Source organism: Odocoileus virginianus, chromosome 2 (genome assembly GCF_023699985.2).
Source record: "Odocoileus virginianus isolate 20LAN1187 ecotype Illinois chromosome 2, Ovbor_1.2, whole genome shotgun sequence".
NCBI classification, from domain to species: Eukaryota; Metazoa; Chordata; class Mammalia; order Artiodactyla; family Cervidae; genus Odocoileus; species Odocoileus virginianus.
The window spans coordinates 67,070,691-67,097,383 of record NC_069675.1 but is presented as its reverse complement, the minus strand read 5'-3'; the positions used below and the strand labels follow the sequence as shown (position 1 = coordinate 67,097,383).

General features: G+C 44.2%; 1 protein-coding gene across 2 annotated transcripts in view; it reads right to left on the bottom strand.

Annotated features, from left to right (window-relative positions):
* Window positions 1-26,693, bottom strand: part of ALK (ALK receptor tyrosine kinase) — a 724,846-nt gene that overhangs the window by 89,081 nt on the left and 609,072 nt on the right. For both annotated transcript variants that reach the window (XM_070449831.1, XM_070449826.1), the window contains exon 9: window positions 8,921-9,090. In XM_070449831.1, coding sequence (XP_070305932.1) covers window positions 8,921-9,090 — 170 coding nt within the window. The remainder of the gene's footprint in view (window positions 1-8,920; window positions 9,091-26,693) is intronic.

Genomic DNA, 26,693 nt, shown 5'->3' with positions numbered 1-26,693 from the left:
GACTTGTAAACCAAGCTGTGGATATTACCAAGAAAATCTTGAGCAGATCAGAACATCCTGTTATTCTAAAGCGGTTCACTTACTGCTGTTTTGAGCGATTACTTCTTAAACCAGGCTCACAGGCCGGATCTATCTCACTGCTCTGCACTCTTGGTTGTGGAAATTTAGCAATCAAAAGCAACAACTTTTTTCAAATGTCACAGTAAATCAGTGTTAGAAATAGGATTTAGAGCTTGGAATTGCTAATCTACTCCTTGCTCCAATGATCTGGGATGTTTTCTAAGAAAGAAACAAGGCCAGATCCTCCCACTGTTGCAAAGAACAGTTTGATTTGTATGTATCAATGCCTGGCTGCACACTGCATTGCTAGGATCTCAGCCACACTCTCCCACTCTTCTGCCTGACCCAAGCCTGTCCTGGTTGATGGTTCCATTTGGTAGGCAGTGGCAGAAGGGGTCTCTCCTTCTCCAGCTCCTCCTCTAAGCTTCACTCTGATCAGAGTTTACATTTGGTCCCTCGAAAGAGCCTCCAACAGTCCCCACACTCTGGTTTCCCATCCTCCATTTTATCTATGTGTCCAATGGCTCTCTGCACCCCACAGCCTGGTGTCCAAAACACTTGACCTCCTATCCACCCTCTCCAAGGAGATTGCCCAGGATTCTCCAACATAGAATCCTCTTGAGTATTCTTGAACCCGCATAAAACATTTCTGACTCTAAGCCTCTGCTTATCCTGATGGTCATCTCTGGAATACCCTTGTCCCTTTCCCATTTCCCTAAGACCTAAACTGTCCTCAAGGCCCAGCATATATATAATAAGCCCATTTTCTCCATAATGGCTCCCCTGACACATGGAGGTCACTGAGCCACCTGAAGACCGGCCACGCTCTGTCAGACCCAGCACGATGCTCTGAGAGTTGCTGTTGGCCTCTCAGTGGGTATGCTCCATGTCCCCCACATGCAGCTCCTGTGACCCAGCAAGAGGCTGAATCATACATCCCTTTCCATCCTCTGTGCTCGATGAAGGTTTAGTACATAATTGCTGACAAGGGGACAGCTAGTGACACTTCTCCAGTCACTTGATTCCCTCTCTTGTCCATAAGACAGCTGGATCTGACATTTTATGCCAGTGACTTTCCACATGTGGTTGATCCTCTCTCAATTTCTTAGGAAACTTAAAAAGAAATATTCTTGGGTCCAGTATGTGATTGATCAGAATCTCTGTGCATGGGATCCAAGACTGCATTAAAGCCAGTTTCCTAGGTAAGTATAATGTTCAGCCAATTTTGGAAACCACTGTCCTAAAATGTCCTGCTAAAGTCTTTTGAAAATTCTTTCCCTATTTATTTGCTTAATTAGTTAATTAATTAATTAATTTTTAGAAGGAATATTTTGCTGAGAGAAATTCTCCCTAAAAGTAAGAAAGTGAGGTTTTGCTACATCATAAAATTTGGGGAATACAACATTCATACCTTAGAATAGAGGAGAAGGGCATGGCAACCCACTCCAGTATTCTTGCCTGGAGGATCCCATGGACAGAGAAGCTTGGCAGGCTACAGTCCATAGGATTGCAATGAGTTGGGCATGACTGAAATGACTTAGCATGCATGCATGCATGCACCTTAGATCCTGGAATTGATTTCAGCCTTGAATTATGAAGGTTCTTGGAGAAGACTGATCAATGCTCAGAGTAGCTACATAAGGAATCAGTATTCTCGAATGACAGTCTGATAGATGCCAAAGATGGAGGCTCTATTCCTTGGTTTAACCCATCACACAACACACACACATATTTTTTCATCAAACCTGTCTCCCTTTTTTCTATATACCCCAGCATCTGCTGCATGCAGTTAGTGATGGCTAGGTTACTGAGTTGTAGCCAATGGAAAGTGAGCTGATGTGATGACTCATAAAAATCTTCCTATGCAAGGATCCTCCAGTGCTCTTTCCTCATTGGCTGTCTGAAGGCAAAGGAGTCAAAACTGGAGAAAAGGATGGATCCGCAGAGAGAAAGAGGCTGGATCTTTGAATGACCAGATGGAAGGCTACTTGCCAACTGGCACATTCATTTTTGCTTTCACATGAGTAAGAAATATGTTTCTTTTTGTACAGCCCAAGGATCGGAGGTTTAATTTTACTCTGGGTAGTGTTACTCCAACTATCATATCGTGTAGCACAAGCCTAGTTACCCAAGTGTGTTCAAGGCACCCAACATGGTTGGGTCAACGACTAACCGCCCTTGGGGGTGGGGTGCAGGATAAGGTTAGCCCTAGGCTGGCTGCAGGCTTCTCTCTGCACATCTGTACTACTGCAGGACGAGGGACAAGCTGGGGGAGGCAGAATGGGCTTTAAGGAGTGGGGTCTAGTGCTCTAAGATGCTAGTTCCTCCTCCCTCTGGGAAGTTAAGGATAGCAAGGGCAAGTGGCTTGTGAAAAGCCTTGAATTTAATGGGCTTGTGTGTGCATGCTCAGTCACTCAGTTGTGTGCAGCTCTTTGTGACCCCATAGACTATAGTCTGCCAGGGGTCTGGATGGAATTCTCTAGGCAAGAATACTGGAGTGGGTTATCATTCCTTTCACTGGGATCTTCCAAACCCAGGGATCAAATCCACATCTCCTGCATTGCAGGCAGATTCGTTATTGTCTGAGCCACCAGGAAGCATCAAAAGCATACCAGAGTGGTGATTTAAAAAGGCACATGGGGACCGGCACAGTTTTCCAGTAGTCATGTATGGATGTGAGAGTTGGACTATAACGAAAGCTGAGCACCAAAGAATTGATGCTTTTGAACTGTGGTATTGGAAAAGACTCTTGAGAGTCCCTTGGACTGCAAGGAGATCCAACCAGTCCATCCTAAAGGAGATCAGTCCTGGGTGTTCATTGGAAGGACTGATGTTGAAGCTGAAACTCCAATACTTTGGCCACCTGATGCGAAGATCTGACTCATTTGAAAAGACCCTGATGCTGGGAAAGATTGAGGGCAGGAGGAGAAGGGGATGACAGAGGATGAGATGGTTCGATGGCATCACTGACTCATGGACATGAGTTTGGGTAAACTTCGGGAGTTGGTGATGGACAGGGAGGCCTGGCATGCAGATTCTGTGGTTCATGGCATGCTGTGGTTCATGGAGTCGCAAAGAGTCGGACATGACTGAGCGACTGAACTGAACTGAACTGACTGGCACAATGGCCTGGAAGGAAGGGGGGAGAGTCTTCTCTGCTGGTGATGCTGGCCAACTGGACGTGTGAAAGAAGGAAGGCAGGGAGGGTGGTGCTGGGCAGGGAGAGGTCTTTAGCAGGAGCTGGTGGTAGGGAATTAAGATGATGGATTTCAAGGAGTGGATGAGGTCAAGGAAACTAACTCAAAATGAGTAAGAGGTGTGGCCTAAAAAAAAACCCAAACCAAAATATTTTGTTAATTATAATGGCTACCATTAACCAAGTTTTCAACTGCATGTCAAGCACATTTCTTCACATATGTACATAGGAAGCAGACTAGCCTCGGGATCAAGGGAAAATTATTTCACCTCTTTAGACCTCAGATTCCTCTTATTAAAAAGAGGATTAATTATAGAATCTATCCCAAGGGACTGTTTTAAAGTTGAAATGAGATAATGCATGTTAAGCACTTGTGACAGTGACTGCCAGGCAGTGAGTACTCAACAAATGTTAGTTCTAATCATTGTTTACAATTTCCATGGCTCTATGAGGAAGTTGTGATTAAACTTACAAAAATATGAATCAAATACAACTTTTTCAGGAATATGCGTAGGCCTGCAAACTAAGGTTTGTTGGAAATCTCTGGATTTCCACTCACTGTGTACTTCTCTATTCAGGTGAGAATAAGTAATGAAAATGTCCCTCTCAAGCTGGCCTCATCACAGGAGACACTACACAAAGAGAGAGTATTGTGTATGTAAAATGGGGATTCTGTAGATGAGAAACAAGGACATATTAGGAGAAAAACCTTGCCTCTGTGGAGTTTCTGGGCTAAGTATATAAAGCCATAACTCTCAGCCCAACTGATCCCGTTTAAAAGATGTGTTTGTGAAGCACACCACTTGTCATTAGGACAAAGGATGCAGAGGGAACAGACATCTAAATATCTCCAGAGGGAACATTTTCTTCTTGTTAGACTGTGTATTTAGTGAGCAGCTAAAAGCCTTTATAATGATAATGCTAGGGAATGAAGCCCACATATGTGTGATAAGTTATGTACGTTCTATTTGGCTGTACAATGCAGTGATTTGTGGGGCACAGTTTGATCCATGGTGTTTCCAAATCCATCTTATAATGAGTTGAACTTAGCACCTGCTTCTGTGCTCTAAGCATGTCAAAGCTTAGCATGGTGCGGGAGCACTGTGCTTAACTTACTAGGATATATCATTATAAAGAGGAAAACTAGGGTATGTCCCTGCAAGAGACTGAAAATTAGAATAAGGGGAGAGAACTTGTCCTTTTTTTTCTATTTTGAGAAAAGGTAGAATTAATTCTAGTGGTAAGAGTGGCAGTTGAATGGCAGGGCGAGGAGGGAAGCTGATGAGGTGGGGAGAGATTAGGGAAAGCAGTTATATGAGGTAGAGGTAAAGTAACAAGATAACTTTTAAGTCCTTATCAAGCCAGTATTTGAATTAGTGCTGTCCTTCAAAATTACCTTGAGAGCACACATCTGTATTCCAGAGATGTTACCACTGCTCAAAACATCTTGGGCACTTATTGCTCTTGGAGATTTCTCTTGTTACTATTTATAGTAGGTTGTAAAGTTAATACCATTTCATAACGATGACAGACTATGGCATTATTTCTATCACTTTGCCTGTTTGTAAATGGACAGGAGAAATATCCTTCCATGGATCAATGCCTCCCTGTCAGCAGCCTTTATATACCTATGGCTTATTCTCTGAGTCTTCACAGAAGGACTACTATGTGGTGGGAGCAATCTGAATATATCTCTCAAGTGCCCAGTTCTGGATCTCCCTACTTGCAAGGACCAGGGCACACAATTAAGATCAAAGTCTTTTGTACAAAGTGATCCTGACAGGACAGTGCCCAGAGACAAAGGAAGCACAGGTACCAGGCAAGTCTCTAGAGAAAACACCTAGTCATGAGAGTAACAAATGCTGTTTGGGTTCATCTGATGGGACACAGGCATTGCTTTGATATACAGAATTCTGTGTAGTAGTATTTCTTATAACATGATTTTATCTGCTCTGTTAGACGCAGGTTGTACAGAGGAGGAATGTTAGATGGATTCCAACAAGTGAAATTCTCACTTAATTCAGCCAGAATTTGAGAATACAGCAATTTCTCTCGATACTTCATTCTGTTAACATGCATCTATTGGGCATACTATGTGTTAGGTATGGTACTAGATGATCAGGGAACAGTGCAGTGTAAGTCGGACCTGATTCCTGCCTCATTGATATGTATATTCAGATAATAAAAAACAGATATCACTGAGTGACAAGATATTATAGGAGTGTTTCAAGAGCCATGAGACTATATTGTAGGTATATTATATAGTCTAGGGGTTTTGGGAGGCTTCTTTGAAAAGCTAAGGAAAAGTAGCAGTCAGGAAGATGGAAGGTGGAAGAACATTGCATGTGGAGGGAATGGCAGGTGCAAAAGTCTGGAAGTAGGAACTGACGATGGTGCAATTGAGTTGAAAGAAGCTTAATGAGGTTAGCAGGTAGAATAACAGAATAGTATAAAAGAGGCTGGTGAGATTATGGTTGGATAGATCACATGTGGGGCTAAATGAAGAGTTTTTTAAAGGAAATTGAAAGGCACTCTAAAAACCACAGAAGCCATGGAAGCATGTTAAAAATGGGAAATGATTAGATTTACATTTCAAAAAGTTTATTCCAGCTTCCTTGTGCAGACTCGATTGGGTGGGGATAAGACATGCAGGCAAGGAGACAAGACTGGATGTCACTCCCATGTCTAGGCAGGCACTAGTTTCATGTAATACCCAGGGGCTATGAGGAATGTCCAGAGCCTGGGAGCTCTTTAGGGCTAATCTTCAAGCACTAATAAAGTTGCTTTTAAAACATGGTAATGTGCGAGGTTGGGCAACCTCGAAAGAGATGGTGGTTTGGGACAGCGCAGGGAATGAAGTCTCGCCCTCTAGAGGGCCATGGCTGGGGAGCTGTCCAGGAGGCAGGTGCTGAATAACTGAAGCAAGGACTTGCCTAAGGATACTTCATGGGATGTGGGCAGATGGTAAGATGCTAACGCCTACCTCAGGGTCAGGAGGAAGGGAGTTAACTTTTTTTAAAAAAATCCATTTTCTTTTTCTATTTCCCTCATTTATGTCCTTCCTCTACCTTCACCATCCTCCCATTTTCATTTTCTGGAGATCCAGGCAGCTATAGCACACTGTCTGAAAGTAAGAAGGATAATGTGCTTTCCCTTATAAGAAGGCTACAGAGCATCGATGATCACAAATTCATAAGAAACTTAGCCCCCACCCTAGGGTTTCATTACTGGTTACTATTGCTAAAATGGCCATCTTAGCCTCTTCTGAGGCATTAGATGGGGAGATATTATTATTACTACTAAATCTTTGTTATTATTAGTAGTTATTACTAAGCATTTACTGTGCGCCAGGCAGTTCACCAAGCACTTTACTTCTCCAAGCCTAAGAGGTAGATTTTATCGTCTTTGTATAATTGAATATGGCTTGACTTAGAAGATTGGAGTTTGTGGTTTGTTCTATTTATTCAATAAATTATCTGAGGCCATATAACTAAGGGATGATGATGGAGGGTGTGGGAAATAAAACTTACTGATATGTACTATACATAGATGCTTTTGACAGTCAGTTTTAGTCTTATAGTAACCCTGTAAAGTTGCACCGGTATTATAGAGGTTCAGTTGGCTGAGGTCACACAGCTAGTAAGTGGCTGAGCCAGTTTTTAAACTTGGGACTCTCTGACTCTAAAGTCTGTGCTCTGCCATCCACAGTTCTTCAGTTTTGGGGGGGCAGCCACACATACGTTGAGGTGGATTTTAGCATGTGAAAACTGCTCTGCTTCCTTCTCCTGCAGTTCCATTGCCTCAGGGTCTGGATGCCTTCCTCTATCACCTCTAGTTCCAGGGAGGGGGAGGCCAGCATCCCACATCAGAGCATGTCAGTGGTGTGCAGGCTCCTGGTGCGCAGGGCCACTCGCATAATTGCACATTTATTAGGTCATGAGGCATCATCCAACCAGGCTGGCCTTTGTCTCAATCCCCACTGGACAGTTTGGTCTCAGTATTAATATTGGAAATGTCAGGCTGGTAAACAGCTTTTAACAGGAAGGAGGGAGGCTGAGAACAAAGTCTCTTTCAAACAAAACTTGAGCTGATGGAAGTGAACAGAGTCAACATCTTACTGGCCTTAAATCCCCTGGAGTGGCTATGAAAGAGAGAGGACTAGCTGGATTGAGGGAAAAAAAAAAAAAACCTTTGATTCATCTGAATTAATTTAGCATCTCCCAGGAGGGAGGACTCTGGCATAACCTGCCTTTTCCCCATCCCCTGCACACAGCCCCCACAATCCCAAAGGACAAAAGACTAGTCTAGGGTGAGGGCATCCACACTGCCCCTTCCTCCACTTTAATTAAATCCATTTGTCCTGGGGGCAGCGCGGAGCCCTGGGATGTCCGAGAGCTTTGATCTTTAACCCATATACATCTGAAGGAGTGGGGAGCTGGTGCTCAGAGGCAGATGGCGTCTTCCTGTGACAGCGCTGCTTGAGTTATGAGCTCTTAGAAATCAGCAGACAGAAGTCTGGGTGAAGAATTTGAGACTCAGCTTTATATTTACAAACTGCATGCCAACTGGCATCACCCTCCCCTTTACTTTAAGCCCTTTGCCTTTATTTTTTGAAGGACCCACTAGGACGGTGAATTGTTTGGGGAGTCGAATGCAGAGGCTGTACTGGATCGTATGGTTTGACATTTAGCCTGTTAAAGACGGCTTAAAGATCCCTTCCAGATCCATTTACCGGGTCCATTTATATACATGACTCCCTCGCTGCTCCCTCACTTTTTGATCTGGAACACATCAGCACCAATCATTGAGGGTTCGGTGTGACACAGCAGAGCACCATGTGAGCCGCTGGGGTGGTCAGGCGCTGCTTGCTCCAGACTGACTGCAGGTGGCAGACTGGTGCCATCCTGGGCAGACAAGTGGCAGCCGAGCATTACTGCTCCATTTCAGAGCCACAAGGCATTAACCATCTTGTATTCCAACCCTCTCAGTTTAAGATGAGGAGACTGAGGCCCAGAGGAGTTCAAGGTTACAAAGGCCATTAGTCTTAGAATCTAACTAGGAATCTGGGCCTCAGGTAGAAGCACTCCCTTGTTTACTGAATAATTCTTATTCACCTGCCTTGGGGACCAGACTTCTAGGAGCGCTGGACTGGGGTTGGCTGAAGCACCTGTCCCCACTTCAGTGCTGACCTGCTGGTGCTTCATCTCTTTGGTTCTCAATGAAGAAGAACCTTGTCAAAGGGCAGGAATGGGGATACATGAGGTATGTCCTACCTATGTCACAGGTTTTCTTGTCGCTAATAAGGAATAACTAAAATGTCAAATGGGAGAGTAAGGCAATATCCATTAATTAAGAGAAAACGCCATATACATATAAAGCCTGATTATTATCATATGAGTTGTTTGGTTTTACTTTCTGCTACAGATACCAGAGGGAGCCAATCAGGCTAGGCCAGAGGTGTGAGAGATGAGTGCTCATTAGCACGGAAATCCCTCCGAGTATCAGTGCTTCCTGTAGGTCTCCAGAAAGTGTGTGTGTGAACATTTGTGTGTGCGCATGTGTATGTGAGATCTGGATGGAAGGAGTGGCAGGAGGGCGGACAGGCCCCCTCTTGCATTCTGGCTGACAGAGGAAGAGGGACAGATGGGACGGGAAAAGGCCCACCTGTCAGCCACCTCGAGGAGAGGCAGCACCGTCCACTGCCACAGGCTCAAGCCTTCCAGGGTGGCAACATGCCAGATCATTCGGCTTTGTTCCTTCCCGGTTTTGTTCTCCACCAGCATCAAGGAGACATTTCCCTGCAGGACTCCACGGATGAGCCAGGACATTCGGAGCTGCAAGGAAAAGAAGAGTCAGAAGGACAAGATGTTACTGTTGAAAGGAAACTGTAGGTCAAATTTCTGGAATTCTCAAGGATTTTGCTGGAGACTCAGCCCAGGTCTTCCTGTGAGGAGAGCTGGCCAAGCATAGCCTGACTTTGTTCATTGTCTCCCATTTTCACCAAGGTTCAAGGAGCTGGGAGGGGAAACTGATGGGCAATTTCGGAACTTTGTTCAGGTTGATGGTATCATCCTAAATTTCATAGGCTTCTGCCTTCTAAGATCAGTGGGGTATTAAATGAACTTTCTAAAGAGAATTCAAAGAGTCTTATCTGTGGTCCCAATTCACTTTGTGACCTTAGGCAAGTGATTTGGTGATTCAATTTCTTTTAATGATTTAGGTATCACTGATTTTTATTCCTTTTAAAGACTAATAATCTTATTTGAATGGTACCATGTCATTTGTTAGCTAACTGGAGACCCTATGACTCGATACCTGTGGCCATTGGTGGGCAAAGGTGAGACAAGAATCTACCTATCAAGATTTTTTAATATGATATCTTTCAGAATGAGGGTATACACTTTGCCTAAAGCAAGATACAATTATGTGTTTTCATTGTGTCTTTATTAAAGGTTTCTATGGCATTGTACCCTAAGACATAGGAAAGGGAATAACTAATTTATCTCAGGAAGTTTCAGTACAGTCATGCCCAGAGGCAGTATATACTATAAACAAGGTCTCTGGTCTTTGTGCTTAAAATAATAGAGGTTGTATGTTTGATAGAAACAGTCTATAGCAACATTTAAAACTTAAGACAACTACAGCATATCATGCCCTAAATATTCCTGTTTAGATCCTTGTAATAAAAATGGCTATTATAGAAAGGAAGACAATATATGTCCTATGGCAACCTGGAGTTTTCATCAGCTATGGTGCCTCCTTTTTTCTGATTCTCATTGTCTAAAGACATGCTTCTTTGTAAATCACTACTCCTTTTCTCTCAGTCTTTAAGTTCACAGTTGCCTGACAATTTGTTTAAAGAGGTTACATACCATGAAGCCCTTGAAGCAGAAGACCCCTCACTCTGTTGCATACCAACCCTTCACTAACAAGCCACCCCTGGCATTGCAGTGCCCATGTGCTATTCTACTTCTGAGAGCTGAGCCTGGTGAGCCTGGTCTGTATAACCATAACCTCTTCACTTCTACCTTTCCCATCCTCCTGCATCCTCTGTAGCATGGTCTCCACTGCACATCTCTAGCATAATTTCCCAAATCTGTGAAATTTTTTCACTGGCTCCACTCAGCTTTCTTGAGCAACCTGGATGCCATGGTTGGAAATTTTAACCCTCCTCTTGCTAGTGAAGCTCCCTCTGCCCTCAGCTCATCGTCCTGCAGTGCCAGCTTGGGATGATGCTTGCCACATAATTTTGCTCCTTTTGCTCCCTGGCCACAGAATAGTGCTGATTTGGACTGTTGGAGCCTCAGTGTCCTGGATGACTGGTGATACTTATTCATCCGCTGGTGATTTCCACAGCTGATTTCTTAACACATGTAGTACAATGGGTGTTTCAAACTCTTCCTCAAACATTGATTTTGTCACTTTCTGGTCCCCAACACCCAATTCATTCTTATGATTCCTACTTTACTGATGAAGATTTACTATATCAAATGCATTCTCCTTTAACCTCTTTTTTTTTCCCCACAGCATAAGTATCTATTTATCCACCTTCTCTCTTCCTTTCCTGTTTTAGAGGAAGATGTACCCTCTGCTTTCTTCTATGTTAACCCTTTCTCTTTTCACCCTGCAACCTCTGTCCTTCCTTTCTTCAGCACCTTCGAAGTCTCTCTACTTTCTGGCTCCTCAATTTACAAACAAGATCAGGTTTCACTTCTCCTGGAAAAACATCCTTTATTTGATCCTGCTGCTGGATGCTTCGGCTTACAATCTACTTCTATACGTCAATTCAGATGTTAACATCTTGGAAAACTGGCATGTAACCACTGCTTCAATTTCCTTGTTGCCCATTCTCATAAATCCTTTCAACCTGTCTTTTACCATTATTAGTCTAAAGTAACATTCATCATGTCCTTTACAACTTACTCGTTGTACTCTAGATTCCATAGCCTCCAAACGTGCCTCTCTATCCATTCTTTCTCTCTTCTAAATTCTTTTGTATCTCTGTCACATTTTCCTGTTTATCACTGCCATCTGTGACTCTTCAATGGTTTCTCGCTATCAATTAATAGCAAGCCATTCACATTCCTCTATAATCTAGGCAAATCAACTTTCCAGTCATTCAATAGATGTTTATTGAGTACTCTTGCTGAGCCATGTGTATCATCCTAGGATGGTCTAAGAGCTCTGGAGTCTGAGAGATCTAGATGCAAAACTTGTCCCTGCCACTTCGGTAAATGTGAAGCTCAGTTCTCCATTCTCTAAGATGGGAATTATTTTAAACTTACAAGGTTGTAGAGACAATTGAATGAGGTAATAAATAGTGGAACAAAAGGTTAAAAAGGAATTCTGGTCGAAGCACGGAGGCAATAGATACTGCATTTCAGTGGGAAGTCTGACAGCACAGTGACGCACAGGGCTCTCAAGAGGGGTGGACGAAAACAGGGTACGCAACTCTTTACCCCTCGTCCATGCATCAGATGCAGAAAAGCTGGTGGCTGACTACTAGGATACAGTTTTGGGCAAGTGCTTTTGGTGTATCGTGAGTTCCACCTCACTTTGAGGAAGGTTCTCTCTTCACCCCAACTGATGAGAGAGTGGTTTCAGTGATCCCACATCAAGTACTCGACATTTACCCCTTGCAATTTGGGAGCACAGTGGATTAGGGTCTATCTCTCATCTGGAAAAACCTGAAGCATGAACAAGAAGGTGGTTAGCTTCTCTGATGGCAGAACAGAGGCAGTGACAATTTTGGGTGGCTTGCATTCCCAGAGTTTGCTGACACAAAAGAAAAAAAAAACAAGCATGAGGGCTGCATATAGGCTACACTAGAGTGAACTGTGTACAAAGGAGCCCGTGTCAGTCATTTCAGATCTTACCTGAGAGTGCTGTTTGGAGGGAAAATATAACTCAGCAGAAAGCAGCTGCAGGCATACTGAGATGCTCAAGGGCAGGGGAAGGACTAAGTGACCACCTGGACGGGAGAGACACATATGCCCTAGCCAAAGCAACAGTTGCCCAGCCATAGTGGAGGGACTGGGGGAAAAGCAGATCTCCAAAGAAACCACAAAAATCTCCCCTATAAGAAAGAGTAAATCCTTACATACTTGTCATGTCTGGAGAATACCAATGAAGATCACCACAATGGTCTGGGCCAAGTAAGAGCTTCCCTGTTCCCCTGTTCCCCTTATCTCTTCTCCTTCCCCACACTTAAGATCTTGAAGGGTCAGTCAGCAAGAAGAGGAGGAGTTGGGTGATGAAGAGAGAGATCAATGACCACCCTCTCCCTCATTTCAGGCTTTTCATCTGCAATAAGGCCAAGCATGGTGGGTGGAGGGGAAAGGACAAAGCCCTTACATCAAAGTGAGAGGGAAGTTTTGATTTCTACATAAGCCTGCATTTGGGGTTTTGAAGTGACTTTAGGTCTGCAGTACCATAAAGTGACCAGGTAAGTAGTAGGATCTGCTGAAGTTTTTACCCAGGAGTCCACACGTGGGGGCTCAATGAAGTGGGTTCCTAGATTCCACCCTCCCCCCACTAGCTTACATGCCAGATTCACACTTGCCATTCATTTTTCTGCTTCTGTGCTTTTGATCCTTCCATTCTTCCACCTACTCTTTCCTTCCTGCCACTTATAAAAAATAAACCTTTTTGTTCATGGAGCCGTTTCTTATCGATCTCAGAAATGACCTCCCACTGGTCAGAAGTCTCATCACTGAGGCTGGTGGGGCCATCAGGGTACAGCTCTGCCACCTCGTCTTCCCTCCCTGCCCTCAGCCCTCTTGGGCCACTAGTTCCTTCAGGGCAGGGACTGCTTTACTGACCTTGAATTCACAGTAGTTGTCAAGTGTACGCACATGACAGGCATGGATCAATGTCAAAAGGAACAAAAATGTACACATACACAGGAAAACCCTTCTCTTTACCAGGTCCTCCTCTCAGGGAGGCAAACCAGCTCTGCATCCTGTGATGCTCCTTAGCATTTTCCTGCATTCCAGGGGTCGGGTTCAAGGAAAGCAGGGAGGGTCTACCCACTTCACAGCTAATGACTATAGTCAAAACTGCATACCTCTTGGCCGCTCTTAGGAAACTATATTTGAAGTAGATTCTGCTAGTGGCATGGGCATGTTGGTGAGATATAGTCCTGTCTCATAGACATTGGGTGCCACTGGCCAGTGACTGCTGAGCTTTCTCCATCTTTCTGCACTATTCACTCTATTTTATGACAGCAAGCCTGGGCAAGAGAGAACTGGGCTGGCTGCCAAGAGATGGTGCTAAGATGGCATCCTTAGCTCCTGAGGCGGTGACCCAGGATCCTTCTTGAAAGAGATGACCATTCACTCATTCAGCAAATAAGTATTGTGTATCTATTCTGAACTGATTATGCATACCTTCCCTGCCTTCAAGGAGTTTATTATCTAGTGAGGAAATCTGAATTTAAATGAATAATGGCAACTGTGCTGAGTATGGCAAGAGGGAAAATAATCAGAGCCACTTGACAGTGTAGACATAAGACAGTCAAGACACCTGATAAAAGATAGTCAGGACTTGGATTAAGATGGCCACTTGATCCAACTGTTCAGTGCTATGGATAAAGAGAAGAATTAAACTTTCATTTTACAGTATTACCATCTGTTTGGAAAGCATATATCCATAGCCAAACTCAAGTCAAGGGGATGCACTGTCTGAGTTTCATTTAAGTCTAGTTCTAGAAACAGATGCAAAAGGTTTGGAGTAAGATTGCCTACTGGTAGCCAGTGAGCAGCTAGCAAAGCTTGTTTTTTGGCCATTTATGTTTTCATCCACTGACTGTTTGGTAAGATGATGTATCCAGGCATATGCTGTTCTTTCTCAAGATACAGGCAGCGCAGAACCTATAGTCTTTCACTTAACCATCTTCACCTGTACTTTTCCCAGTGATTACAGATTCTGCCTCTAAGAGTCAGCCAGTGCTTTGCTACTCAGGGAGTGATCTTAAGACTGGTATCATCCATGTTACCTGGGAACTTGTTAGAAATACAGAATCTTTGGCCTGACCCCAACCCTACTGCATTAACATCTGCAGAGAAGCCTGGTACTAGAGAGCAGCCTCTAGGGCCTTGTCCTTGCGCTCCTATGACTCATCCCATTTCCTTTCTAGAAAGTACCAGAAGAATCTTTGTATCAACATTCATTCTCCGGTGGCTTGTCAGACTATCTTTGTTTCCTTGCCTGTTGACAATGGGATTACTTGGAGTTTGTGCTCCAAGGCCAACAAAAATTAACTGTATGACTTTAAGCCAAACACTTACCCTTTCTGAATCTCTGTTTTCTTAGAGACAAATTTATGACAATAACCATATCTTCCCTTCCCTTAAAAGGTGGTTATAAAGATTGAATGAAATAAAGAACATGAAAGTAGAGCTCACACTATGGTGAATGAAATGGTTAAACAGGGGTTTTCAACCTTTATGGCAGATTAGAATCACCTGGAGGTTTCTTGCTCCCCCGCACCTTGTACTCCACCCCCAGAGGCTCTGACTTAATTAGCCTTGGATAGCTCCTGGGCATTGGCCACTCTTCAGATCTCTCCAGGCGATTCTAAAGTGCAGCCTAGGCTGAGATTACTGGGGAGAGGGAGCTACTTTGTGCAGGAAGCAGCCTGGCCTTCTCGGTGGGGGGTCCATTTTCATCTTGGACTTTGAGTAAGAAGCAATCCGTAAATAGCTAAAAAATGACTTATGATGTGCCCACCATCACCAAGGTAAAGAGTATTTTTCCTGCAGTGGGGGAGGATGTATTCCTCAGCAGAGGGTCCTCATATGGCCGCTACATTACCCCTGGACAAAGACTCAGAATGACCTTGACAGTGAAAGATTTGTGGGCTTAGAGTGAATAGGGATGATCTGAGGATGCAAACACGACCACAACTTTCATCTTGGACCTATAGCGTTAAGATCCTCTCCAATTTCTCAGAAGGACTGGAGGACTGATGTCAATTCTTACAGAATATCTCTTATTAATTACTTGTATGTAAGGACATGACTTAGTAACTGAGCATGCAACTATACAGAGGAACTATATGTGATTCCCAGAACAGACTGAAGGCTCAAGTTCTTTTCAAACTCTTCCATTTTCCTTATACAGTCCTAGGTTCAAAAACTCTTTTGATATCACTTTATACAGATACTCAAATCAGGTAGACTGGTTTGATCTTGACAGTCAAGTTCAGGTACCCATAGCAGGCAAAAAGCAGTCTTGGAATTTGATCTTAGTAAGTAAGACCAACTTCTCTCTAGGTTGCCTATAGGATAAAGCACTTCACTAACTGACTTTTTATTAAATATTAGAGAGCTGTACTAGGGACTTATATATATTCTGTCTCATTTTACACTCATAACATCCCTTCCTACAGAAATTATCATACCCATTCTTGGAATGTGGAATCTAAGACCATGCACATCATGCATGTTCCCTAAGCCCACATACCGCAGACCTGGATTCCATATTATGTTCTATGCTCTTTCCACCAGGTCTATAGCACTATACAAGTGTGACATATTATAGTGACACTTAAATCTTTTGGGTGAGTTATTGTGAAGGTTTTCAAGATACTTGTTGCTCAAAGTGTGGTCTATGAACCATCAGTATTGGTGTGTCCTGGGAGGTTGTTAGAAATGCAGGGTCTCAGGCCCTACCCTAGACCTGCTGAATCAGAATTTATATTTTAACAAGGTATTATCACAGAAATAGCTTCATATTGGGGAGAATAATTGAGATGGTGGATTTTAAGCCATTTATAACCTTTTTTCCTGCCTCTGCCAGAAAATTAATAGTTACAGATATGTGTGTATGTCTGCAGGTATCTCAAATGTATTCACACAAATATGAGAAATGCTATACAAATCCTACATAATATTTATGGGATGTAAAACTTGTTGGAACCTGTAACAATAAAGTTTTTATCCTTTTAAGACCCATTCTAACAGATATAGGCTATAAGTGACAGCTTTTGACTAATAAATTCTTTTATATGCTGACAGCAAATGAGACAAGTGAAAAGAGACAATGCCAGGAGCACGCCACCAGCAATTATATCTTCTGGCTCCAGCCAGCCTTTTCCAGGCCTTCCCCCGCCCCTCTCTTGGTGGGCCCTGATAGACTTTCCAATTATGCACCACCAGTGTTTGTCATTTTATTAATTAAAGTTCTGTATGTAAAGCAGGACCAGCCTTGTGGCTAGGCTTAATGCTATTTTTTTCTCTCATGGCCCTTTCCTCCTCCACAGGTAATTACTGCAATTTTATGTCTAGAATATGCCCTGTGTTTGCTATGAATACCTCATGGGCAACTTCACAGGATTATCTTGGACCCATAAAAAAAATCAGCATGGAATGTAGGCTGAAGTTAGACAAAAGAGACCTAATGGTATCAATAATGTCCATTAACATGCAGCACTCTCAAACATAAGCAATGGTATGAGGGGGAGGTACTATGTTTCTTTGAATTTCTAAAGGGCAGTATATATTCCAGCAGTAGACACAAAACCAAGGACAGATACTCTAGTGTGTATTTCACTTCAACAGAAGAGAAAAACACTTTTTAACAGACTGTGATGCTCAGAGATGAGCTTTTTTGTAGTGGGTGGGATGGGTACTCCCCCAGTATTCCCCACACTGGAGGTCATCCAGTAGTGACTGGATGGCCAGGATTGGGGATGTTGTCAAGGACATCCAAGCTTTGAATGGAGGTTAAAGCTTCTTTCTAATCTAAGATGCCAGGGCTGTAATTCTGGGTGTGAACCTGTAATTTTAAGAGTTTTAATGTGGTCTTATTAATTTTAACTGAGATTATTAACACTGCAAAACCCAAAATTTTGTACACCATCCTCTAATTCACCTGAAAAAAATAAATACCAACTCTCTAGCTATAAATAGCCTAATGGAAAATCAACCCAACTCAGCACGAGGCAGGCCAGATGTGGATTTCTGATAACAAGCAAATAAAATATGCTGGGAAATACTTGCAATTACAGAGGCTTAGGGAATGTTGGATTCCTGGCCTTGTAAGAGACTTAAAAGATTGAGATTGTTTCTGAAAACAGCACCCCATGTCTTTCCTTCTTTCTCAGGCATCACAATGAAGCCAGAGAACACCCAAGCAGGGTCATCCACATGCCCCTTTAGTAAAAACACAGCAAGCAATGAAGATTATATACAAAACTAATAACTGTGGGATCCCTGGCTGGTGAAATTACAAAGTTATGGCTATATTATTCCTTCTTTGGGCTTTTCTTTTCTAATTTTTTTTATAATGAACATCTATTACTTTTGATAACTAGAACAAACTCAGTGTAAAAGCATATTTTTTAAAGAATAATATTGATCTAGGAAAGAATAATATTAAGCAAACAAACAAGATACAAAATACTTATATGGTATGATATCAAATTTATATAAATCCTTTATCTATCCCTCTGCTCAAATCTACATTTATCTTTCTGGACAGAAATGTACAAATATGGTGACAAGGGTTATCTTTGGAGGGTAAGATTGTCGGCAATTTCAATTTCTTTATATTTTCCTAATATTCTACAATGAATGTAGAGAAGAAACAATAAATGCTATATTAAAAAAGGCATCAAGGGAGGATTCTGATATCACTGGAAAGTGGGAAAAGAGAGTGCCATCTTTTTACCACTTTGAGGAGGATCTAGTTCTCTTGCTTGAACTGTGGGCTTTGCAAGGAAGACTACGGGGAAGTGGGAGCTTCTGGGGAATGAGGTTGGGTCATGCTGTGGCTCTGGAATCAGAAAGAACATTTCTGTCTTTACTTATGACATAATATTGAATCACAAGCTGGAATCAAGATTGCCGGGAGAAATATCAACACCCCCAGATATGTAGATGATACCACTCTAATGGCAGAAAGTGAAGAGGAACTAAAGAGCCCCTTGATGAAGGTGAAAGAGGAGAGTGAAAAAGCTGGCTTGAAACTCAACATTCAAAAAAGTAAGATCATGGCATCTGGTCCAATTATTTCATGGCAAATAGAAGGTGAAAAAGTGGAAGCAATGACAGATTTTATTTTCTTGGGTTCCAAAATAATTGCAGATAGTGACTGCAGCCATGAAATTAAAAGATGTTTGCTCCTTGGAAGGAAAACTATGACCAACCTAGACAGTGTATTAAAAAGCAGAGACATCACTTTGCCGACAAAGGTCTATACAGTCAAAGCTATGGTTTTTCCAGTAGTCATGTATGGATGTGAGAGTTGGACCATAAAGAAGGCTGGATGCCAAAGAATTGATGCTTTTGAGCTGTGGTGCTGGAAAAGACTCCCCAGAGTCCCTTGGACAGCAAGGAGATCCAACCAGTCAATCTTAAAGGAAATCAACCCTGAATATTTATTGGAAGGACTGATGCCGAAGCTGAAGCTCCAATACTTAGCCCACCTGATGCAAAGAACTGACTCATTTAAAGAGAGTCTGGGAAAGTGCTGGGAAAGATTGAAGGCAAAAGGGGATAAGGGTGGCAGAGGATGAGATGGTTAGATAGCATCACTGACTCAATGGACATGAATTTGAGCACACTCTGGGAGGTAGTAATGGACATGGAAGCCTGGTGTGCTGCAGTCTATGGGGTGACAAAGAGTTGGACACAGCTTAGGGACTGAACAACAACAACAACAACAACAACAAATCTCAGGGCCTCAGTCTTTATCCGTGCAATGGGGCTAATCTTACTCTCCTTATAGAGTTGCTGAGAGACTTTAGTAAGATTATGTGAGCCCAGTACCCAACTTACCAAATACATTTATCAATGTTAATTCCATCCTCCTGTATTGGAAAAAGCAGGCAGGGAATAAGTTTAGAAATAAGCAGCTCACACAAACAGAATAGGACAGGATGAAGGATGCTGTATTAAAATGTTCAGTCCAGTGTTTTATTTTCCAGGTCCCCTAGAGGATTATCGTTCCAGTCTTGTGTGAAGAAAACAATGTTTTCTTTTGAGTTACACTGTAATGAGGTGATCTTGGGCAGCCAATCTCCTCTGTGCCTCAGTTTCTCTGTGGGTGATAGAGGTAATGCTGAGAAATAGCTTTAGAAATCCTTATACTGGGGAACAGGATCAACTCTGTGAAATGAAATTCCTACAACCTTCATAAACAGCCATCAGAAACAGAACAGACTTCAGGCATCTCCAGGTGTCCGCAGGACCCATAGCCACTCAGGGAGTATATTTATTCCCTGGGGAGAGTGTGCTTTCAACAGGTTGGCCCCTGTGCATCCCGGCCACATGAATGTGTTACAATGATCGCCACTAGTGGGAGCCACGAGGGCACTTGATTAATAGATAGAATTGGAATGGGACCTAAACCTAAATCTCTGCCAAGTGCCCAGGAGGTTTTTTATTCACACCCGTGAGCCTTGACAGTAATTCTTCTATGCCTCAATTTCATCATGTAATGGCTGAGGTATTAATTTTGAATGACTCAAAGGTATTAAATTAATTATGTCCAACTGTAATTACAATGACTGTTGATTACTTTAGCCCGTTAGCATGTGTTCTGGCAGCATCAACCACATCGCAGGAAGTGGTGACAGAATGCTAGGTTCCAGTGGCTTCCCAGCTCTAGGTACTGAGGTAAGAATGATTTTGGCCCCAGATCTCAGTAGGGCTATATTTGTTGGGTCCTTGAGACTCAATGAGGAGTCTCTTTGTTTGCGCTTATTCTGGACCATGGCCATGCTCACGATTGAGAGGCTGCACAATTAATTAATTAATTAGGATGAAGCAGGTTCATTGGGCATATCCCCCCATTGCTAACGATTGGAATTGTACAAAATAATGCTCCCAAGCTGCCTGCATTGCTAATTGACTCAGAGGAGAAATAAGAATATAGCCTGTCTGAATTTATGTCAGCAGTGACTTCTTCAGACCTATGCAGAGTAAGAAGAGGGATCATAATAATTGCTGCCATTCATAAAAGATTGAAGAGAATACAAAGAGTTCTTGCATTTTAATCTAATTCTCGCAGCAAGTAAGTAACACAAGCATTTTTATTCCCAATTAGGGACACTGACTGACGTGAGGTCCTATGGCTTATTACATGGCAGTGTTGGAACTCACACTCAGGTGACCTGAGTCAAGTCCAATAATGTTACGAGTGTTTGCAGGATTGGCCTAGGAGTTGGACAGACCTGTTTTGAATCCTGGTTCTGCCTCTGACTATCAAGGGTGACTAGCAAGTCACTTAAGCTTTTGAAGTCCCAGGTTCTGCCTCAGTAAATGGGGCAACAATTCCTTACAAGTCTCTTTTGGTAATGAGATAAGGCAAGTGACATGCTTAGCACAGTGCCAGCCATATGGGAGGGGATCACTATTTTAAAAAAATACAGTAGTCTTCTTATCAGCCATTTCACTTTCTCTAGTTTCAGTTTCCCTAAGTCAACTTCAGTCCAAAACTATTATATGGAAAATTCCAGAATAAAAAATTCTTAAGTTTTAAATTCTGTACCATTCTGAGTAGCAGAACGAAACAATGAAATCTCATGTTGACCCCCTCTGTCTCGCCTGAGATATGAATCATCTTTTTGGCCATTGTTTCCATGCTGTACACACTACCCACCTGCTGTATAGGAAAAAATATAGGATATACAGGGTTTGGTACTGTCCGTGGTTCCAGGCATTTGCTACTGGTCTTAGAATGTATCCCCCTCTTTGATGGGGGGGGGGTGGGTACTGCACTCCTTTAGTTACTTTATGGTTATTAAGGGTCCCTCCCTCAGCCCCAGACTAAGGGAAGGTTTCTTTCTCCTAGGAGGACAAAGATTTAGGGTGTTTGAGGGCTCTAGTTAAGAATTTTGGCTTGTGTTTTGTAACATAGCCAAGGGATTCATAAGTAACTTGGAGACCAGGACCTGTCATATTGGAAGTAAGTGTTCTTAATTTTCTGCTGAATAAACACTCTAAAAAGATCCCAGATTCCTGTGGTCTGTCTCCTGCATGGCTGGCTGGTCACATGGTGGGTTTGAGAGGAATACTTGCTGGCTCACCGCCTGAGTGAGGACCTCCCGCCATCCATCTGTGTCCATCCAGCCCAGCCAAGTGCCATGCTACCTTTCTGGCCCTGTCCTGGCAGCTGCCACACTTCTTGTCCTGAGGGTGAGGACCCTCGCTTAACTCTCCAGATTGAGGGTCGTTGGATAGGGCAGGTCCAGCCTTTGATCTTGGAGTCATCACAAAAGTCAAATACTAATAGTAACAGCAGGAATTACCTGCAATGCAGGAGCTGCAGGAGACATGGGTTCGATCCCTGGGTTGGGGAGATCCCCTAGAGGAGGAAATGGCAACCCACTCCAGTATTCTCGCCTAGAGAATTCCATGGACAGAGGAGCCTGGCGGGCTACAGTCCATAAGGTCGCAAAGAGTCAGACACAACTTAGCAAACATGTATGCACACAGCAGTGGAGAAGCAGAAACCACACTTATTAAACATCTACTACTTGTCTACTTGTTTCTCCCAACAGCCCTGCAGAGGACACTGAGGCTGAGAAAAGTGAGGTGACTTGCCCAAGGTCACCCTGCTAGAAAGTGGTAGGATTCTACCAAGGACTGTGGAACCTCAAGGAGCTGCTCCAGCCACCACACCACACTGCCTTCGTGATGCTCCTTTTGCCCTGGCCCCAAATGACCGGCTGGGTTCCTCTAGACACAGGAGATGCCGTGCTTGTTGGGCCGTGGGGCAGGAGGCAGGCAGCTGCCTGGGGCCACCATGCTGCTCTGACTTGCTTCAGATGTCAGCATCAACCCACGGGAGCCAGAGGGAAACTGTGCTTCCTGCCGGGCTCACCATGATGTCCTGGGCAGGGATGGACCACCCAGCTGGGCGTTGCATAGCTACCATGGAGTTCTGTCTCTGCTTCTTCAAGGCTCCCCAAAGCAAGAAGAGGAGGGGTGCAGAGAACAAAGGGTGTGAAAACAAGCCCTGGCGAGTCTAGCTGCATATGATCTTGATTTAGGCAAACACTGAAGCCTGGAACTATCCAAAGATGAGAGGGATTTGCTGCTGAGTTGGTGAGCATTCTGTCACCACAGTGGATGTCACAGTGTTAGATGAGATGGGAGTTGGATATCCAGTCCAACTCAGGCTAATGGAGGGGAGCTAGGGAGGGTATTGCCCGTCTTCCCCTGAGCTTGGCACTGGGCCCTCACTGTTTACAAAGAGGGTCTCTATGGTCACCAAAGGTGTCTGTGCAGCATCACTTGGTCACACAGGTGCAAAGGCTGTCCTAGGTGGACTCAGGAGGAAACTGTTTGTTCCTCCACCAGTCAACACTCTGCAGAGACCCAGGGGAGGACGGTGAATAGGAAGAGGGCAAGGTGCACGTTCTTTCCCCTGAGGTGGGCACATGTTCAATGCAGAAGATGGGATGGATTCAGGACACAACAGCTTTATTCAGGATCAAGCTCGAGAGGCCTCTTGAAATAGACTTTCCTTCCTGATTTGCTAAAATAAGTGAGAGCACGTGAGGCTGAGAACAACGCATACACAAGGCACAAATAACACCTGGGTTCCGTGGGTGAGCAGCAATGTCCGCTTGGTTGCTTAGGAATTAGACCCAGTGACCAGTCCCAGCTTGAGGAGAGACGAAGTGGGTTAACTAGTCTGTTACAAAATGGTTGGTATGACTTTCCTCCCTGTCTCTGAAGATGAGGACCCCATGGTGAGGAGGATGAGGTCTCTGGGTGAGGTGGGAGCCATGCCAGTCCTCAGGGATGCTTCCAAGGCCCACGTCAGCTCCCCGGAAGCTGAGAAGGTACCATCTGCCCCTGGCAGGGGCAGAGTAATGTGACAGAAAGAGCATGGGGCTCAAGTCATAAGACCTGAGTTTGATCCTGATTTTGTATGTACTGGCTGTGCACACTGGGGACATTTCTTTCCTGTCTTACGGAGATGGGCTGTTCTCTTCCCTGGGCCACCCTGCATGCACCCTGACCCAGATCACGGGTGGGGCAACCCCTGACACACAGGATCTACTCCAGGAAGTGAGCTACATAGAATATTCTCAGGATCTTTAGCTCCTGCTTGTGAGGGTTTGGTGGGGTTGACAAAGGAAGAGCCCCTCGGTTTTTGTATTTTCCCTTGCCCCAAGTCATCCTGTAGTAACTATGATTACTCTTCTTTTTCTTTTCTTGACCATTCCAAGGGGGAGTTTGCCATTGAATTAATAAACTGTTAAAACCCAGGAATCTCAAAGTTCCTTTCCTCTTCCTATCTGGAAGTCCTATTTGTCTACCCAAGGAGAGGGAGTGAGGCCAGCTGGACTAAGCCCCATCAACAGAGCCACGACGCTCACTGAGATGCAGGTTTACACTGAGATGCTAGAGAACGTCTCACCAGCCAAATCCCCAGGAAAATGTGTCCAGGAATGAGCGCCAGCAGTCTGGAAAGCCTTACAAAATCAACCAGAGAGCAATTTGCTGAAAAACTTCCTGGCCCCCTGCCACAAGAGGCTCCTTCTCAGTGCGGCTTTGCACCGAATTTAATGGACAGCAGAGGGCAATTCCAGACGCCAAACTCCTCTCCCACCTTCCTCTGGCCATGTTCGTTGGTTTTAATGATGGAGTGGAGGTCTCCTTCCCTGTGGGCTAGATAGCCCATGTCGAGATAGAGGAGTCCCACTGGTCACTTTCTCCCCTGGTCTCAGTAGCTCCCAGTCGCTAATCAAAGCTTTTATCACTACAGGGCAGATGCCAGAGACAGAAAGGCCAGGTGTGTTCCAGCCCCAGGGTGTGTGTGTCTGAGTGTTTGCACAGGCGTATATGGAGAGGACAGAGGTGGCTGCAGCTTCAGCAAGGTCAGAAAACCAGTAGCCGCCAACTGGCCTGCCCTAGGGTGTCAGCACAAACTAAGTGGGTCACCTCCCACTTCCTGGGTCCCTTTCATTTCTGCAGCTCATAGAGGGAAAACTACTTCTACATTGTAGAGGGGGTAAAGAGATTGAGGGAAGCCCACTTCTCCCCCTCTCCCCACTAGGCCTTGTTCTGTCCTGAGAACATGGTTTAAAATATTCTAGTCACAGCTCAGACTATTCAAATAAAATAGAATTTTAAACCACACGGGGCTTGTTGAGACATTCAGTCTGCTAGGATGTGTGAAAGGCAGGGGGAGGGGCGGAGACGGCCCCTGCCACTCTCCCATCCTTTTTATTACCAGCAGCTGCAATGCTAGACACATCCCAGTGTGTCTCCCCACCCGGGGGACGCGGGCAGTTCTGACAGCTAGCGAGCGCATGAAAGCCACTGCAAGGCTCCCCTCCCCACTGGCAATTTTAATTATTTGAACTGGAGCTCAGCAAAATTAAAATAAAATAAAATCTGAATGTGTTGTAAGTGGCTCCTCAGTTTCTTGCAGAGAATAGTTTGTGGGTAGGAGAGTGGGGCAGGGCTGGGCAGAGGTCTTTAAATATTCATGCCCCACATGCCACAGTGCAGAGCCATGGAGGCGGCGGCGTCTGCATCAAGGCCAGGCAGTGGAGAGAGGCCCTGGCGACAGTGGCTGCAGGGATCTGGAGGGCGGAGGCCAGAGCTGGCATGCTTCTGAAATGCCCAGGAAGCTGGTTGGCACAAAGGCACACCCTGGCTATGTCTCCATCATCAGTAGGCATCTGACCTAGCTCCATGTGGCTCTCAGAGAGGCTCCCCCTTCTGTCTCCACCATCTCTGTCCCCCACACCATCAGTCAATTCTAACCACCCCCTTGCACTCATCTTTCTAAAAAGGCAAGTTACATCACAATCTTTGGCGCCCCAGGTAATGGAGGATAGCTCTCAGCTTGGGCTCAGAATGAATTTCAGTCACAACAGGCAAGGACACCTATGGCTAGTCACTCTTTTTTTTTTTTTTTTTTGGCTAGTCACTCTTAAGTTTCAGTGTGCATCCAAATCACCAATGGTGGGGTTTGAAAATGCAGATTCCTGGGCCCTTGTCAGTGACGTCATTCAGGAAGTCTGGGGTGGGGCCCAAGAATCTGCATCTGTCATATTTTCCAAGTGACTGCAACTGGAGAAACACAGACCTACCAGTAGCTTGTAGCCAGATTTTCAAGGAAATGCACTGAAGGCGACACCAGTTGCCCTTTGGGATCCACTGATGATTGTAGTTTCTCAAGAGTATTTTGAGTTATTCGGCAATTACTTCAACTTTCTGGAGGCCGTGGACCAGGACTGTTAGGGTTTAGAGAAGACGCTCGGGGTGGGTGTCAGCTGGGAGCTCAGTGCTTCCAGCCTGTCCCCATTGGCCTGACTCTCACCAGAGACTTCCACCCATGTCTCTATCTAGTATCCACCTTCCTGCACCAGGGTCCCGTAGCCAGTGGAGGCCCCTTTAGGATTGGAGGGAGGTTAACCTCACACAGTCCCACACAGCAACGCAACATCTGTTTCTCTGTCACTGACGTTCAGCCAACCTGGGAGAAGGAAATCAACTTCCTGCCTTCTGTATTTAGGATTCGAGGGAAACAGATGGCAGGGCTTACAAACCTGGAAATGCATATTTCTATTTTGACCATTTATTTTTCTGATGAAAACATTTCCCCAACATTGGGAATTCAAAGACCCAGCAGCCTGAGATGAATGATCTGAAACCCTGAATGTGAAATAACTGTGAGCTGAAAATGGAGTGGTCTCCCTGCCTTCCCTTCAATCCTCGTGCTGAGCCAAGCTCTGGAAAAGGGCAGGAAATAACAGAACCCGCCCAGAGCAAATGTGACTGGAGGAATAATAAAATAGGCCAGTAAAACAAAACATTTGTTTAAGCTATTGATCAACCCAAAGGTTATTAGAGAAATGATGAAGTATTAGAAAAATATCATTTTTACCTTGACATTTCTTTTTTTTTTAAATCAGGCTCACATTAAAACTAGTGAAAAATAAATTTGAAGGTGAAGTGATTATAAGGATTCCCCTTGCCTGTCAGACAGGCCAATCACCTCACCTCATTTAGATTTCCTCTTAAGAAACCTCCCTTTCTAGGTGATGCTCTGAGACACCCGAGAAATATCAACGATGACTGAGTATTTCCACCATTTGCGGCGGAGAGCATGGTTTCTCAAATGCAATTTAACATAATGAATCTACTTATTTGTGCCCTGACTTCTTCCAGAAAGGATTTAAGGTGGCTCACAGAGATACATAAAACATACACTAGGAGAAGGTGAAGGTGATGGGGTAGATGTCAAGTAACAACATAAAAGCGAATCAGGAGCGAGTCTGCTGTAAACTTACTGGGTAAAGACAGACTTAACTCTACCACTCTTCTGATTAAAAAACCATCATTGATACATCTTTTCCATTCTCCTTTGTTTTATGTCTGTGAGTTTTCAGTTCACAAAAAGACTGGAGGGCTTGGATTTGCCTGTACAGGAAATGGCAACCCACTGCAGTATTCTTGCGAGG